Source organism: Brachyhypopomus gauderio, chromosome 4, assembly GCF_052324685.1.
Source record: "Brachyhypopomus gauderio isolate BG-103 chromosome 4, BGAUD_0.2, whole genome shotgun sequence".
Taxonomy (NCBI): domain Eukaryota; kingdom Metazoa; phylum Chordata; class Actinopteri; order Gymnotiformes; family Hypopomidae; genus Brachyhypopomus; species Brachyhypopomus gauderio.
This window is the reverse complement of record NC_135214.1, coordinates 12,278,746-12,291,912: the sequence shown is the minus strand read 5'-3', so window position 1 is coordinate 12,291,912 and position 13,167 is coordinate 12,278,746. Positions and strand designations below refer to the sequence as shown.

At 48.9% G+C, this 13,167-nt stretch overlaps 2 protein-coding genes across 2 annotated transcripts in view; one reads left to right on the top strand and one right to left on the bottom strand.

Moving 5' to 3' along the window:
- cps1 (carbamoyl-phosphate synthase 1, mitochondrial) overlaps positions 1-13,167 on the top strand; it is a 42,861-nt gene that overhangs the window by 9,306 nt on the left and 20,388 nt on the right. Inside the window, exons 10-25 of the mRNA XM_077002291.1 lie at positions 732-873; positions 1,185-1,262; positions 1,518-1,616; positions 1,819-1,914; positions 2,307-2,496; positions 2,669-2,826; positions 3,067-3,195; positions 3,846-3,990; positions 4,382-4,592; positions 5,367-5,565; positions 5,760-5,936; positions 6,603-6,721; positions 9,802-9,943; positions 10,096-10,161; positions 10,536-10,599; positions 11,454-11,635. Coding sequence (XP_076858406.1) covers positions 732-873; positions 1,185-1,262; positions 1,518-1,616; positions 1,819-1,914; positions 2,307-2,496; positions 2,669-2,826; positions 3,067-3,195; positions 3,846-3,990; positions 4,382-4,592; positions 5,367-5,565; positions 5,760-5,936; positions 6,603-6,721; positions 9,802-9,943; positions 10,096-10,161; positions 10,536-10,599; positions 11,454-11,635 — 2,197 coding nt within the window. The remainder of the gene's footprint in view (positions 1-731; positions 874-1,184; positions 1,263-1,517; positions 1,617-1,818; positions 1,915-2,306; positions 2,497-2,668; positions 2,827-3,066; positions 3,196-3,845; positions 3,991-4,381; positions 4,593-5,366; positions 5,566-5,759; positions 5,937-6,602; positions 6,722-9,801; positions 9,944-10,095; positions 10,162-10,535; positions 10,600-11,453; positions 11,636-13,167) is intronic.
- The window catches only part of gulp1a (GULP PTB domain containing engulfment adaptor 1a), a 350,639-nt gene that overhangs the window by 327,169 nt on the left and 10,303 nt on the right, over positions 1-13,167 (bottom strand). The gene's annotated exons all lie outside the window — the stretch shown is intronic.

Here is a 13,167-nt window from a genome sequence, read left to right as displayed (position 1 = left end):
TTCTGCACATGTTCAATTTGCCTTTTTAGACATGTTGGACAAGATGGACACTTGTCCTTTTGTCTTCTTGGGGGAAAATTACAAATTTGTTGTCATTGGATTTGTTAAATAATGTCCTGTATGTAAATGGCATGTATATATCTGGATAAGTGTCACTTTTGTCTATTTGTGTGTTTACTGGCCCTTCATTGGCCTGTTGCTAGATCATTACTCTACTAATGTTGCATATAAATCTCACTTTTCCTTGAACCTTGGAGTCATCCATCCTAAGTCTGAATGTAAAGTCAGTCTTTCCTTACATGAGGTTTCATGAACTGTTAAAATCTGATAATCTGGTGTTAAAGGTGCAAATCTGATGCCAGCACCTGACGGTCAGCAGAATGTTCTATGTTCTCATTGCTCTGTATGGTAATGTGGATACATACTTCAGTCTCATAAAGATTTCATTACGTTAGACGAATTAAGGCAATTTTGCTGTTGTCAGATGTGCTTCAGGGAGACAGAAGTGCTGACACTTGTATAACATCTGTCTTAAATTTGTCTCGGATCACCTGCTGAAGTGGTTGGACCGATCTGTCTGGGGTCTCTACGCTTGCATCTTTATATGGATATTCCCTATCCGTATATAAACCTGTTACTTGAGATGCATGAAATGTCTGAGCGTAAACAAGGTCTCTGTTCCTAGTGTGTGTGTGTTCAGTATCGCTCTCTCTGTTGACGTGTGTGTTTAGGGGCCAGAACCAGCCCGTGCTGAACCTGATGACGGGTCAGGCTTTCATCACGGCCCAGAACCACGGCTACGGCATCGACAGCGAGTCGCTGCCCCCCGGCTGGAGTCCGCTCTTCGTCAACGCCAACGACAACACCAACGAGGTCCGTTTCCCCCGTATTCACTACTGCTCACTACCTCAGCGTGATCACTTTTAGTAATATCATTCAGGTGTATTTCTGTTCACAGTGCTAACCTTGTTAGTGCTGAATTAAAATTATGGGGTGTAGTTAGCATAAGCTATTTGCATAATGCTTTCAAATTTATTATGCTTTATATTATTACGCATGTTATCAATTTCGTGTGATTCCTTTAGCACTGACCTTTGCGGAATATTGAAACGGAATGGGAGGTGCTTGTCGTGCGTTCCAGGAAAAATGCATCCAGGTAATTGTGATGAATTTAATTAATTTAGGGCATCATGCATAACACCAAGCCGATCTTCACCGCCCAGTTCCACCCGGAGGCCAGAGGAGGGCCCACGGATACAGAGGTACTGCCACAGACCCGCTCGCCACACCCATGATTCATTCTGTGTTTCTTCCAAGGTCATGCATGATTATGTGGTGTAATTATATCTGAATGTAAGATTTCATGCTCTGCGGAAAACATGATTAAATCGTGCTGTTGTGCACTGCGACGATGACGAGAACACCTCCGCGATATTTTAACTCCGCAGGATGTCGTGACTCCTCTCGATGCACCTTAGCCAAGGTGTAATTATTTTTGATTTATTTTGTTTTCATAGTTCCTGTTTGACGCTTTCATGTCCCTGATAAAAAAAGGAAAAGAGGGCACCATTGTGTCTGTGATGCCAAAGATACCCGCAGTTCCACAAAGAGTCCAGGTGAGGGCGCCAAAGCCAAGCACACAGGAGGCAGGCAGCGCTTTTGCTGTCCTGCACTTTAGCCCATACGCTGTCATAGTCTACACATAAACATGCCCAGTTTCAGCTTTAAATCTATTTGAGTGAAACATTTAGTCCTGACGTTTGTTTTGTTTGGTTTTGTGAAGCCATGCTAATCTGTTCTGTCTTCACTCCTGTGGAGGTCTCCAAAGTCCTGGTGCTGGGCTCTGGGGGTCTGTCTATTGGGCAGGCTGGGGAGTTCGACTACTCGGGATCACAGGCGGTGAAAGCCATGAAGGTGAGGAAGGGGGGAGATGAGGGGGGGGGGAGATGAGGGGGGGGCATGAACCAGAATTCACTCGCGAGGGCTTCCCCTGTTTGGGAGCTGATTTAATGGTGGCTGGCCCACAGATGAACATAACGACATGGACACGTAAACTGGCATGTCATTAAAAAACCACAATTATTGTAGCACGTCTTTAACTAATGTTGCTTCATAACCACATAGTTTTCCCCCTGTGCAGTCAATCCAAATTAAACCAACTTTTCCTTATTGTGTGATTTATTACTAAATCACCGGCTGTTTACCGCTGTCTTTACTAATATGCATCTCCATTAGTTGTTGGGTCCATCTTCTGTATAGTGTGTTGGATTAGACCTGTGGAAAGTAAAGGTGTCCCTGTGATGCAGGAGGAGAACCTAAAGACGGTGCTGATGAACCCCAACATCGCGTCGGTCCAGACCAACGAAGTGGGAGACAAGCAGGCCGACTCCGTCTACTTCCTGCCCGTCACGCCCCAGTTTGTGACGGACGTGATCAAAGCGGAGCGTCCGGACGGCATCCTCCTCTCCATGGGCGGCCAGACCGCGCTCAACTGCGGTGAGTCGCCTCGTCCGAGCCTGGTCCGAAACCCCTGGAGGCCACGGAGCGTGTGGATTCAGGGAGAAGACCTTGACCTTTAAGGGAGGAGCGCTCGTTGATTCTCTGTCCGCGTAAATTGCGAGAGGACGTGTGTGTGATCTGTGTCCTGCTGTGCTGATGTCCTGAGCAGGTGTGGAGCTGTTTCACAGCGGCGTTCTGGAGAAGTACGGCGTGCGGGTCCTGGGGACCCCTGTGGAGTCCATCATAGCCACCGAGGACCGACAGGTGTTCGCCGACAAGCTGATGGAGATCAACGAGAAGATCGCCCCCAGTGTGGCCGTGGAGTCGGTACGATGCAGTTGTGCCACACACTCTGACCCTGGCCTTAAAAAAACAACAACAAAAAAACCCACCACAATTTAGAGCATTTCAAATTTCAGCACCAGTGCCTTCATTTTCAGTTTTAGCTTGCCAGAAATAAATGATGAAAAAAAAAAAAAACTGTTACAAACGTAGTCATTTCTAAAATTGACTCTGCGGTGTTCACACCTGCAGCCATATGTGGTAATGACCCCCGGTGTCCTCTAGGTGGCAGACGCTCTGAAGGCGGCAGAAGGAATTGGCTACCCAGTGATGGTGCGTTCAGCCTACGCTCTGGGAGGCCTTGGATCGGGTCTGTGCGCCGACAGGCAGAAGCTGGAAGAGACCGCGTCCAAGGTGAGAGCACAAAGCGTTTCAACACCACCTACGTCACACATCTACACGCCCCGCCGATTCCAGCCAGCTGAGACTCCACGCTGGGTCTCGGCACAGTTCTAGGACGTGTCCCGTGTGTGTTGGGGGAAACTGATCGGACCGTCGTTTGAGATTGGTTTGTTTGTTTGTTTATTTGCGTGGGCTGATGCATTCTGTGTTTTTCTCACTTGCAAGACGGTGACATAAAGGGCGTCGGTGATCAGATTTCACCAGAGTGACGGTGTTTAAAAAAAACAAAAAGGACCAGTTATTGTCCTTCATATGTTTACATTGCGAAAGATAATCCTGCCTCTTCTCACATTGGAATTGTAAATACATGTGTGCCCTGATTTGGAAAGTCCTGGTTTAAAGAATATTCCCAACTAAAAGAATAAGGTCATTCAATTTGTAGAGACTGTACTGTCTTCTCCAGCTTATTGGCTAGTAAAGCCAGGGTGAGATCAGAGGTGTAGGAGGTGTGGAATAGGCACCAGTGTACAGAGCTTCACTCCTGAGCACTGGGAAGCACTGCTGGCCTCCATTTCTCATTCATGTCTCCTCATTTCTCATTCATGTCTCCCCATGTCTCTTTTGTGTCTCCTCTGTCTCTGTCTTATCTCTGCATGCTGCAGGCTCTGGCCATGAGCAGTCAGATCCTGGTGGAGAAGTCCCTGTTGGGCTGGAAGGAGGTGGAGTACGAGGTGGTGCGGGACGTGGTGGACAACTGCGTCACCGTCTGTAATATGGAGAACTTTGACCCCCTGGGCATCCACACAGGTGTAGATCCACGCAGGCGTACATCACCATCAACTCAAAACGCACGTTATCAATCTCCCTGTCTCTTTTACTTATTTGTGTATTCAATAATCTTTACATGTTTTAGAAATTTGGAGTTAATAATGTTAAATACTTGAATGACTGAGACTAATGCAGTGTATAGTCCGTATGTGATTCTTGGGTTTCCTGAAAGGTGGTTGCAGATGGGAAGATTTCTCATTAACAGACAAATGTTTTAATAGTACAGTATTTATATTTTGTACAGTGCTTGATCGTAACATCCCAGCGTGTGGTGATTTAAATCAGCATTTGACATTAGACGGCTCCTGTTGTGAGGTCCCGCCTCACGCTGACCTCTGACCTCTGCCCTGTGCCGTGTCCCTCTCTAAAGGCGACTCCATCGTGGTGGCCCCCAGCCAGACCCTGTCCAACACGGAGTATCATATGCTGCGTGAGACCGCCATCAAGGTGGTGCGGCACCTGGGCATCGTGGGTGAGTGTAACATCCAGTACGCCCTCCACCCGACGTCGCTGGAGTACTGCATCATCGAGGTCAACGCCCGTCTGTCCAGAAGTTCCGCGCTAGCGTCGAAAGCCACGGGGTACGACCCGCCTTCGGCGACACACAACTTCTCTGGGTTCTTACTGGCCATCCGGTGCTGCAGTGATGTTATTGGCAAATAAAACTTGTTTGACTTCAGCTGAAGTCAAAGATGAATTTGGTGTACTAGAAGCAGGACTTGAAGAGTCACAGGTCCTGTGTCAAGGGAGGATTTAGGGTGGTGTGACGGAGAACACAGGTGGAGCCCAGTGGAACACTGACTGTAGAGATGGAGAAGGGGCTGTTGATTTTGAGCACTTCACCTGCGAAACAGAAGTTTGGGAAAGTTGTGTTGGAAGAGAACGATTCGCACCGTCTCTGGTTTTGTGTTTGTTGTCACGGAAATATTGAGAGAGGACGCATGCCAAAGGCTGAGCACACGGAGAGCCAGAAAACACCCGCCCACCCGCCTGGCTGCTTGGTGTGAAACCAGTCCACATATTTAGAAAGAAATGAAAATCTTGAGAGCTTTGATGAGGGCGAAAACAAAATTGGAATAACGGAATGGATTCTTTTTGCTTATAAAAAAGTGTGAAGAGAAGAGTTTTCCTTCCTCACAAAGCTGAAATAGAGTTTATGGACTTGTACTTGGATAATGTTGTGAGAGGGGAAAGTCTTCGCGATGTTTTAAAACAATCAGCCAGTCCGCCGAGTTACAGCAGCACTGGAACTGTCGTTTTGTAGTTAGCGTCGAGGAACCGCTTTTCTTAAGTGTAGAGAGACGTGTACTGAAGAGTTTGTGTGTGGGTGTGTCCTGCTCTGTCTGCTGCTCCAGATACCCTCTGGCCTTCGTAGCTGCCAAGCTAGCGCTGGGTATTCCGCTGCCGGACATCAAGAACGCCGTGTCTCAGAAAACCACCGCCTGCTTCGAGCCCAGCCTGGACTACATCGTCACCAAGATCCCCCGCTGGGACCTGGACCGCTTTCACGGCATGTCGCACGAGATCGGCAGCGCCATGAAGAGCGTGGGAGAGGTGAGAGGTGGGCGGGGCTCTAGGTGGGTGGGGCGGTCGACTAATCGCCCAGTTACTCCGCCCACCTGAGCCCATTAATCGGCCCTGTTACTCAGAGATCAGCCCTTCATATGAATTTGATTGTACCACGTATCCCAGATCTGGTTCGCACCTGAAACCTGCTTACATTTCTCCTCCCCTCCCACGGGCGTTAGGTCATGGCGGTGGGTCGTACTTTTGAAGAGAGCGTGCAGAAGGCGCTGCGAATGTGCCACCCCTCTGTGGACGGGTTCATGCCCCGCCTGCCCCTGAAGAAGTCCTGGGGGCAGACGTTTGACCTGCAACGTGAGCTCGCCGTGCCCTCCAGCACCCGCATCTTCTCCATCGCCAAGGTGAAGCCTCACGCGTGCGCCCCCCCCCTCACACGCGGTCTTTGCTTTTGGTTCTAGTCTTGCGGAGGCAGGTCTACATCGGGTCTGTGCTGAATCGGGTCTGTGCTGTATGTTTTGCGTGGCTGTTGTACTCTGAGAGTCCTTGAAAATACTTTAGTCTCGTTGGCGGCTGCAGCTGTTTCCCGGCCGACACCCAGTGCCTCGTCAGTGTAGAATGGGATTATTGGCACTGACACATTTATTAAGAACTAATGGTCCAAATTGTATCAAGCTACAAAATATCAATAACTCTCAAGGTTGGCCTTACAATAATTGGTCCACTGTAATTTCATGTTTGGTCCCTGGGCACGTAATTTCCCAGAGACCTACTAATGTTCCCAGCCGTAGAGGTAGGCTGATAACGGCCACGTGCTGATTGGCTAGGAGCTCAATTTGGCCCCCTCACCACGGCAACAGCGGGCCACATTGCCCCTCCCCCCTCCGTATTTATATGCAGTGTCTCACAGCTGGCAATCAAGGGCCATTATTGGCTGTTTAACAATAAACCAGCCAATGTTATTGTCCCAATTTGCCTAAACAACTGGGGTCTGTTTGTGTTTAATCTGGGTGTCATGTGACTCTAGCTGATGTGTGTAAATGTGGCGATACCTTATGATCTTCTCCCAGGCGCTGCATGATGGAGTGACCGTGGACCAGATCCACAACCTCACAGCCATCGATAAGTGGTTCCTGCACAAACTCCGACGCATTACAGAGCTGGAACAGCACCTGGTTGGGCACAACAGGTGAGAAGATGCATCTCCACCCGTGGGCTATAGTGCACCTTACACTGGAGAGACCTTCACGAGAACCTTCACGACGTTCAGAGAACCATAACATACTTCCCATACCACACTGGGAAACCAGGGGCTTTGAGTTACAGGTGACCACTAGATGGCGATGTGGGGATGTCTATTAATGTCTTCGACCTGCATCTCTGCTCACAGCCAGTAAAGGTTCTTGATTGATCTGCGCTACTGCGTGCTCCTCTGATCGAATCCCTGCAGTCACGAACGACGCTCTCGGCACAGTGACGCTCACAGGCAGGAATATCTTCACACGCAGCCCTGTGACGTCCAGCTGACACTGGCTCACGATCGTTACACGTCTGTCACGTATGCCTTTCTAATGCAGCGTTATGCTACAGACCAAAACTGGTCTCCGTTACACAGGACCTGATGTCTTCAACTAACATCCCTAAAGTTACCGTCCTCCCGGAATGTGTCTGTTGGCAGGATTGCTGTGTCTTTATTATAACGGCACAGTGGTCTCGTCTATGTGTGAAATTCATTCATATTTGGGGCCAGAGTGTGAAGGTGCCTCATGGTTTATTTCCTGATAGTTGTCGTCATGTAAGTCCATATGAGATGCTGTGTTGTTCGTCTTTGCCGTGTTGAGTCACTGAAAGCTCTCGGAACATCTCTAGTAACAACTCGGGGTGTGTGTGTGTGGGTTGGCTCCTCTTCTGTCCACGGACGCCGACGTTATGACGGCTAATAAACCCGAGGCTAACACCAGTGTGTGTCCATCTGCAGGCGTGTGAGCGTGGCAGTCTCAGCAGCTGGGGGCGTCAGGACTCCAAACCTGACTGCAGTTCACATTTACTGCCGTAATTATGGCTGTGTGATATATTGCGTGCCAGTTATTATCACAGTATTGGCCTTGGCAAGTTTGATATGGTGGAAAAGTGTAAAATGCAAATTAGTAATAAATTTGCCTCCTGATTTTGTTTGTTTTTGATTCGTTGCGGGCAAATTGACCCACATGGGGCATTTTACACATTCCAGATAAAATACAGGAGTTTTCATAAATCATTAAACGGAACCACACGGGTCAGTCTTTAACCTTGTCACCGCAAGTCTTCTGTTATATTTCACATATGGCAGGATATATTACCTTAATATGATCCTGGCAGCAGGGTAATCGTAGTCTAGTATTCCTGTCTGTGTCCCGCAGCTATAATGGTAATACACGACACCTGACAAGATGATGTGCTAGCAGTCTCTCCGCATCTGCGGGGTAATTTACTTTGCTAAAGCACCAGTCAGGAAGCCCTGAAACTGGCAGTCCTGTTCTCTGGTATTGCAACAACAAAGTTTTAACCAGCACCGGCGCTGAGGAGGGACCCGGCTGTGTGTGGCAGCTTGGGTCTGTGTGCAGCTCACTGTAGTTAAACGGGCTTGGGTCTGTGTGCAGCTCACTGTAGTTAAACGGGCTTGGGTCTGTGTGCAGCTCGCTGTAGTTAAACGGGCTTGGGTCTGTGTGCAGCTCGCTGTAGTTAAACGGGCTTGGGTCTGTGTGCAGCTCGCTGTAGTTAAACGGGCTTGGGTCTGTGTGCAGCTCGCTGTAGTTAAACGGGCTTGGGTCTGTGTGTGCAGCTCACTGTAGTTAAACGGGCTTGGGTCTGTGTGTGCAGCTCACTGTAGTTAAACGGGCCTGGGTCTGTGTGCAGCTCACTGTAGTTAAACGGGCTTGGGTCTGTGTGCAGCTCACTGTAGTTAAACGGGCTTGGGTCTGTGTGCAGCTCACTGTAGTTAAACGGGCTTGGGTCTGTGTGCAGCTCGCTGTAGTTAAACGGGCTTGGGTCTGTGTGCAGCTCGCTGTAGTTAAACGGGCTTGGGTCTGTGTGCAGCTCGCTGTAGTTAAACGGGCTTGGGTCTGTGTGCAGCTCGCTGTAGTTAAACGGGCTTGGGTCTGTGTGCAGCTCGCTGTAGTTAAACGGGCTTGGGTCTGTGTGCAGCTCGCTGTAGTTAAACGGGCTTGGGTCTGTGTGCAGCTCGCTGTAGTTAAACGGGCTTGGGTCTGTGTGCAGCTCGCTGTAGTTAAACGGGCTTGGGTCTGTGTGTGCAGCTCACTGTAGTTAAACGGGCCTGGGTCTGTGTGCAGCTCACTGTAGTTAAACGGGCTTGGGTCTGTGTGCAGCTCACTGTAGTTAAACGGGCTTGGGTCTGTGTGCAGCTCACTGTAGTTAAACGGGCTTGGGTCTGTGTGCAGCTCACTGTAGTTAAACGGGCTTGGGTCTGTGTGCAGCTCACTGTAGTTAAACGGGCTTGGCCCAGCCACCACACTGCAAGATGATCTTTCTACCACCTGGAAATGATCATATTCGTCATTCACACCAAAATATATATACATTTATATACATATGAAATGATATAGAGATAAAAACTGTAGAGAAGTACACAAAAGGGTGTAGAGAAACAGGACAGTGTGAATAGAGGCGCTTCATTAGCTGTGCAAAGTGCTTCTGATTTTAATAGGAGGAGGAACCAGTTTCTATATGAAACAGTAGATGTTTAAGTGATCACATTCAATCCATGGACCTTTCCAGTTCCAGCGGAGATCGGTTCTTTTTCTTTGAATTTCCTAATTTCATTGCTGCCATAGCAACAACTGGCAGTGCAAACAGATGTCACTAATACGATGTCCATTAGCATTAAAAGGATTTGCCATCGAGTGCACCTGGGCCTTTGCTAATGCCACGGAGGGAGTATTTATATTCTGAAGGTAAATGTACTGCTGATATTAGTGTTTGTTTTTTTTACAAGCTTTTCTGACAATCTTTACTCAAATCATTTTGCATTAATGCATAAACTTATTGCCTCGTTCTGACCTTGGCATTCAATTGGATTTGTGAAATTCTATAATGATTAGAATATAAATATCTATCTATCTGTTCGTCGTCGTGTCCGGACACGCTGCACATCGCGCCATTGCATGCCGATGTGTGTGCAGTAATCGAGATCTCATGTTTAGCAATGAGACGTGCGTTGAGGAGTGTGTCGTGACCAGGTGTGTTATGCTGATCTTCTCTGTTCTCCATCAGCTCCTCGGTTTCAGGCGACCTGCTCCTCAAGGCCAAGCAGGAGGGGTTCTCCGACCGACAGATCGGGAGAGCCCTGGGCAGCTCGGAGGGAGACGTGCGAACCCTGAGGCAGACGCACAACATTCGACCCTGGGTCAAACAGGTCCGGCCCACCTCCTCCGAGTCTCTGTCTAACCACTTATACGTTTGTTTGTCTCTATATGTGCATCTGTATTTATCTGTAATTAATTGTCTAATTTGTATGATGCGCCTGTGTCTGTCTGATCTTTTGTCTGATTTATCCGTCTTTATTAGATCGACACCCTTGCTGCAGAGTATCCTGCCGTGACCAACTATCTGTACTGCACCTACCACGGGCAGGTGAGTGCGCACATTCTCCATTATACCTGTCCTGTACGTAAAGGTTATTAATAGGTCACTAGTATAGTTGTGCACACAAGTGCAGCTCTGATGGAGGTGGGCGGGTGAGTTGGTGCTTTACTCCACCCACACTCCTCCGCACGGGTGGTTGTGATTTTTAAAGAAGTCAAAACCACACTTGCCGCTGCCTGTTGGGTATAATGATGAAATGCATTAAGAAGTGTAATAAATGAAGAGGTTTCCTGGTATCTACTAAGGGTTTTTGTGTGTGTGGTTCAGCATCTCCACAAGTAGCGTTGTGTGGCGTAAGTCAGTCTGGCATTTAAGACTAAAATGTGAGGAGTGATGCATCATTGTCTCTTCTGTCCCAACAGGAGCACGACTTGTGCTTTGACGATAAAGGTGTAATGGTTTTGGGCTGCGGTCCTTATCACATCGGTGAGTAACGGGCTGAAAACGGCCCTTATTTACCCAACGCTGGTAGTCTTCCTCAATCTTCTCCCTGTTGCCGGAGGTACAGAGCCCAGTTTGAATCCAACAAAGCTCTGATGTAGGGACGTTGCTGTAGACCTGGGCGAGCTTGCTCAGGTGTGGTGGATGCAGGGTGGAGGTGAAGGTCTGCAGGGTGCAGGTCTACAGGGTGACGGGTGGAGGTGAAGGTCTACAGGGTGCAGGTGGAAGTCTGCAGGGTGAAGGTCTACAGGGTGACAGGTGGAGGTGGCGGTCTGCAGGGTGGAGGTGGCGGTCTGCAGGGTGAAGGTGAAGGTCTGCAGGGTGCAGGTCTACAGGGTGACGGGTGGAGGTGAAGGTCTGCAGGGTGGAGGTGAAGGTCTGCAGGGTGGAGGTGGAGGTCTGCAGGGTGTAGGTCTACAGGGTGACTGGTGGAGGTGAAGGTCTGCAGGGTGCAGGTGGAGGTCTGCAGGGTGCAGGTCTACAAGGTGACGGGTGGAGGTGAAGGTCTACAGGGTGACTGAGGGCAGACCACTGCTGGTTAAACAGGACTGCCAGATTCCACATTCCCTGTGATCTTCAAGAGCAAACTCAGTTGGTGGTCCACATGGAAAAATAAATGAATGGGTTTGGCTTAAACAATTTTAATCTTCAGGTTAAACTGAAGTTGTTCAGGTTTACTCTAATGAACCAGTCTCAAAGCTGTGGTAGATCAAACTTTTCCGTGTTCTCTCTTTGAAAATTCAGAATGCATGTTTATATCCATCCAGTTGTCTTTGGAGTTGTGGCACTCTTGGTGAATGGAGCTCTTCTGTGCCTGTAACCCCCTCTCCGACCACCAGGGAGCAGCGTGGAGTTTGACTGGTGTGCCGTTTCGAGCATCCGTTCCCTGAGACAGATGGGGAAGCGCACGGTAGTGGTGAACCACAACCCCGAGACCGTCAGCACCGACTTTGATGAGTGTGACCGGCTCTACTTCGAAGAGCTGACCCTGGAACGCATCCTGGACATCAACCAGCAGGAGGTGAGGGGTCAGAGGTCTTCCCACGAGCCCATTCCCTTTGCCTACAGTGTTCCTGACGCTTTCCCAGTCACGAACATGTTGATGTGTATTCGGTTTTGTGTCAATAAAAGAGTCTTATAGTCATGGCAGCGTAGTGGTATGTATGCGGGAAATAAAGTGCGTTTTTTTTTCTTTTTTTTGTGCGTGGTTCGGTTTGGAGCATCGTGGGTGACTGTTTCACACCCACAACCAGAGACCTCTGCTTCTCCCAACTTCAAGGACATAGATTTTCTGCCTTTGCGCGCTTTTGTGCCGGTGAAACGGCTCCTTAATACGCAGCTCGCCTCCCCTCGTCCGTCTTGATGTGCGTCTCCGAGGCGGCGGGGCTAGACGTGACCAGCATGTGCGTGTTTCTGCCGTGTAGAGGAGGAACTGGCATGTATTTATTCCACGACACGCATGAAATGGTAAACACTGGGCTATATGACTGGGCTATATGAGTAGGTGGCGTGTATCAGAGTTGTACCTGTACATATGGGGTTTTAATGGGCTGCAGGTCTTGCTTGCTGTGACCTTTTTAGAGCTGGATTATCCTCGGCCCACCAAAAAAAAAAAGGCAATTATGTTGAAGGGTGCTAGAAATAACAGCAATTAGCCTCTTATGGAAATGAATCCTGATTAGTGTGTGTGTGTGTGTGTGTGTGTGTGTGTGTGTGTGTGTGTGTGTGTGTGTGTGTGTGTGTGTGTGCGTGTGTGTGTGTGTGCGCCAATACAAGACGTCGCCACTGACTGGGTGCTCTTGGCTTTTTAGTAGTGAGCTCGCTAGGGGCCGTTTGAGGATGTTGAGGGATGCATTATCTCTGTCTCCTCCATCTCCATGGAGACCGCTGATCACATTCCAGTGTTGCTCCTCCTCCTTCATAACAAACCCCTTGACTTCACGTTCCTCCCTCGTTGTTCGCACGTTTAAGGGACGACCCGATCACAGGACACTTAAGTGTTTATCTGTCGGCGGGGGCACGAGTGGAATGAGATTCCGGTACGGATCGGCACCTGCGTGGAAATTCCCGGACGTGGTGTGGTGGTAATTAACACACTCGGAGGAGTGTGTGTGAAGCTGTTTTTGGGTGTGCAGTAAAACCCCCAGGTGAACAATGCAGGGGCCGGTGGTCAGAGAGGCAGCGTGGAGTTTGTGTGTGTGTGTGTGGGGGTGTGTGTGTGTGTGTGGGAGTGAGTGTGTTTGCATGCACAAAGATGTGTGGCAGGTCTGACGCAGGGAGGGAAATCGTAGTTGGATCACAGGGTGACGAGAATGATTGATAAACACTTTAGTATATTAGTGTTTTATTATTATAAGTATATTCTAGCAGCAGCATTTAGATACGTTAGTATTTTTTAGATTGGCACATTCTGTTCAGTTCTCCTGTACAGATGTTTCAGTACCGGTACCTAGTGCCTTTTCTTCTGGAGCGGTGTCGTTTGGTGTAGGAGGGTAAGCCGTTCCACAGCCAAAAATGCTTTTCCTGTTGAGGCCATTTTGTCTTAAATCAGTC